Source organism: Austrofundulus limnaeus, unplaced genomic scaffold (genome assembly GCF_001266775.1).
Source record: "Austrofundulus limnaeus strain Quisiro unplaced genomic scaffold, Austrofundulus_limnaeus-1.0 Scaffold448, whole genome shotgun sequence".
Taxonomy (NCBI): domain Eukaryota; kingdom Metazoa; phylum Chordata; class Actinopteri; order Cyprinodontiformes; family Rivulidae; genus Austrofundulus; species Austrofundulus limnaeus.
Window position 1 is genome coordinate 27,739 of NW_013952850.1, and position 2,667 is coordinate 30,405.

At 34.8% G+C, this 2,667-nt stretch overlaps 1 protein-coding gene across 1 annotated transcript in view; it reads left to right on the forward strand.

Moving 5' to 3' along the window:
- The first annotated feature begins 313 nt into the window (after window positions 1-313).
- Window positions 314-2,667, forward strand: part of mrpl45 (mitochondrial ribosomal protein L45) — a 13,728-nt gene continuing 11,374 nt past the window's right edge. The window contains exons 1-2 of the mRNA XM_014024939.1: window positions 314-420; window positions 1,041-1,215. Of these exons, the coding sequence (XP_013880393.1) occupies window positions 358-420; window positions 1,041-1,215 (238 nt within the window). The 5' untranslated portion in view covers window positions 314-357. The remainder of the gene's footprint in view (window positions 421-1,040; window positions 1,216-2,667) is intronic.

The window sequence follows — 2,667 nt, forward strand, 5'->3', positions numbered from 1 at the left end:
GTTTTAATACATTGCAAAAAATATAAAAACGAAAGAAATCAATTGATTAAAAGACTCAATGAAATTAAAACAAGATTTGATATTATAGAAATATTATGAAGCAATTCAAATTCTGAAACCTTTCAATTGTTATTGAAGTATTTAAGACAGACTCGATTGTATGAAAGAATATAGTTTTTTTAGAGCTGTTCCAGTCCACACTCCACATCAGTAGGTGGCGGTAATGCACATTGACGTTGTTTGCCAACCGCTAAAAAAATAACTAGGAAGAAGAAGAAGAATCCTTGCGCACTGAACATGAAAGTTTTATTTTGAAATCATCACCCGGAAGTTATTTTGGCCAATAGTTGCAGCAAGATGGCGGCGTTCATGAGGACGTCTCTTGTGTCTCTTTGCAGTAAAACATGCTACACTTTGAAGGTACTTTTTCGTTACTTGTATACAATGAACACATTGCGGAAGAAATGCTTTCATTTAGTTTAAATCATCATGTTCCTAACTCCTCTGGGAGCGTTTAAACAACCTTAGCTGTAAAGATGTCAGTGTCACTAAAACGAAAGGACGTTAGCATTGTTAGACCTAAATTCAAATGTTAGGTTGTAAAAACGATAACATACAGTATTAACTGTGGTATTTTTGTGCGTATTTTACTGTTAAACATCACAGTTCTTCTTTTCAAATTCATTAAATGTCATTTTTAAAATGTAGTAAGACAAATATTAAAAAAAGAAGAAATGAAAGTGAACATCCCGCCTTTTAAATAAGGGATTACCCTGCTTATTTAACATATGCTTTACAATGAGAGGTCCCCATCCCTGGCCCTGGTGGTCCAGGTCCTCCACTTTACAGGTCTAGAGATCTGTAAAACAACATGAACACAAACTGACATAATCTATAAAAGTAATATTTAGATTGTGTGTGTAAAAGTTCAAACCAGTTAATATTTTACATGGAAGCTTTAATGCCACCGAGTGGAGGTTTGTGAAAATCTTTGCACACATTTTCTACAGTCAAACACTTACCTGTCGTCTTTTTGTCAGAAGGCCGAGGTGCTGCTGGATGTAAGACATGCTGCCCCGCTTTTCTTACCAGTCCGAACCGTGAAGTCGGTCAAACGTCTTTATAGAACAATGGGGAAGAAGTCGAAGAAGGGGAAAGAGGGATTCGTCATACGACAGCAGTACATTGAGAGGCCCATTAATATTACCTGCACAGGTAAAATGTGTTTATGTACACAGCAAAAACACCTACAGTGTTAATATAACACCTACAGTGTTAATTTAACACCCACAGTGTTAATATAACACCCACAGTGTTAATATAACACCCACAGTGTTAATATAACACCCACAGTGTTAATTTAACACCCACAGTGTTAATATAACACCCACAGTGTTAATAACACCCACAGTGTTAATAACACCCACAGTGTTAATATAACACCCACAGTGTTAATATAACAGCCACACAGTGTTAATATAACACCTAAAGTGTTAATATAACACCTAAAGTGTTAATAACACCCACAATGTTAATAACACCCACAATGTTAATATAACACCCACACAGTGTTAATATAACTTCCACAGTGTTTATTTAACACACACAGTGTTCATTTAACACCTACAGTGTTAATAACACCCACAGTGTTAATTTAACGCCCACAGTGTTAGTAACGCCCACAGTGTTAATATAACACCCACAGTGTTAATTTAACACCCACAGTGTTAATAACACCCACAGTGTTAATATAACACCCACAGTGTTAATAACACCCACAGTGTTAATATAACACCTACAGTGTTAATATAACACCCACAGTGTTAATAACAACCACAGTGTTAATATAACACCTACAGTGTTAATAACACCTACAGTGATAATTTAACACCCACAGTGTTAATATAACACCTACAGTGTTAATTTAACACCCACACAGTGTTAATATAACACCTACAGTATTAATATAACACCTACAGTGTTAATAACACCCACAGTGTTAATATAACACCCACACAGTTTTAATATAACACCTACAGTGATAATAACACCCACAGTGATAATAACTCCCACAGTGTTAATATAACACCCACAGTGTTAATATAACACACACAGTGTTAATAACACACACAGTGTTCATTTAACACACACAGTGTTATTAACACACACAGTGTTAATAACACACACAGTGTTCATTTAACACACACAGTGTTATTAACACACACAGTGTTAATAACACACACAGTGTTCATTTAACACACACAGGGCTGTACAGTGTGACATATGTCTGCATATGTGTTTTGTAAAAGTTAGTATAATTAGAACAAAGAAATATGTGTATTTTGAATAAATGTTACAAATGGGTGATTTTTATTTTATTATTTTTTTAGGCATGACACTTCTTAACTCTTTATATGTACAGAGCAGATAAATACAAACTTTATTGACTCAGACACTAACTGCACATACAATCAGAATAAGAGTCAGATTATTTTGAAACTTAAAACCCTAAAAAGATGTACTTGGACATATTTTGATCTGCAACATAATAAAGGGTCAAGAGTTATTCTGCAGCTCCTGCTGCAGACTTTAGTTAAGCTTTAATCAGAGCAGCTGAGATTTTTTTCCAGGCCTCTTTTAATTCCATCCTGTTCTCTGAAATCACAC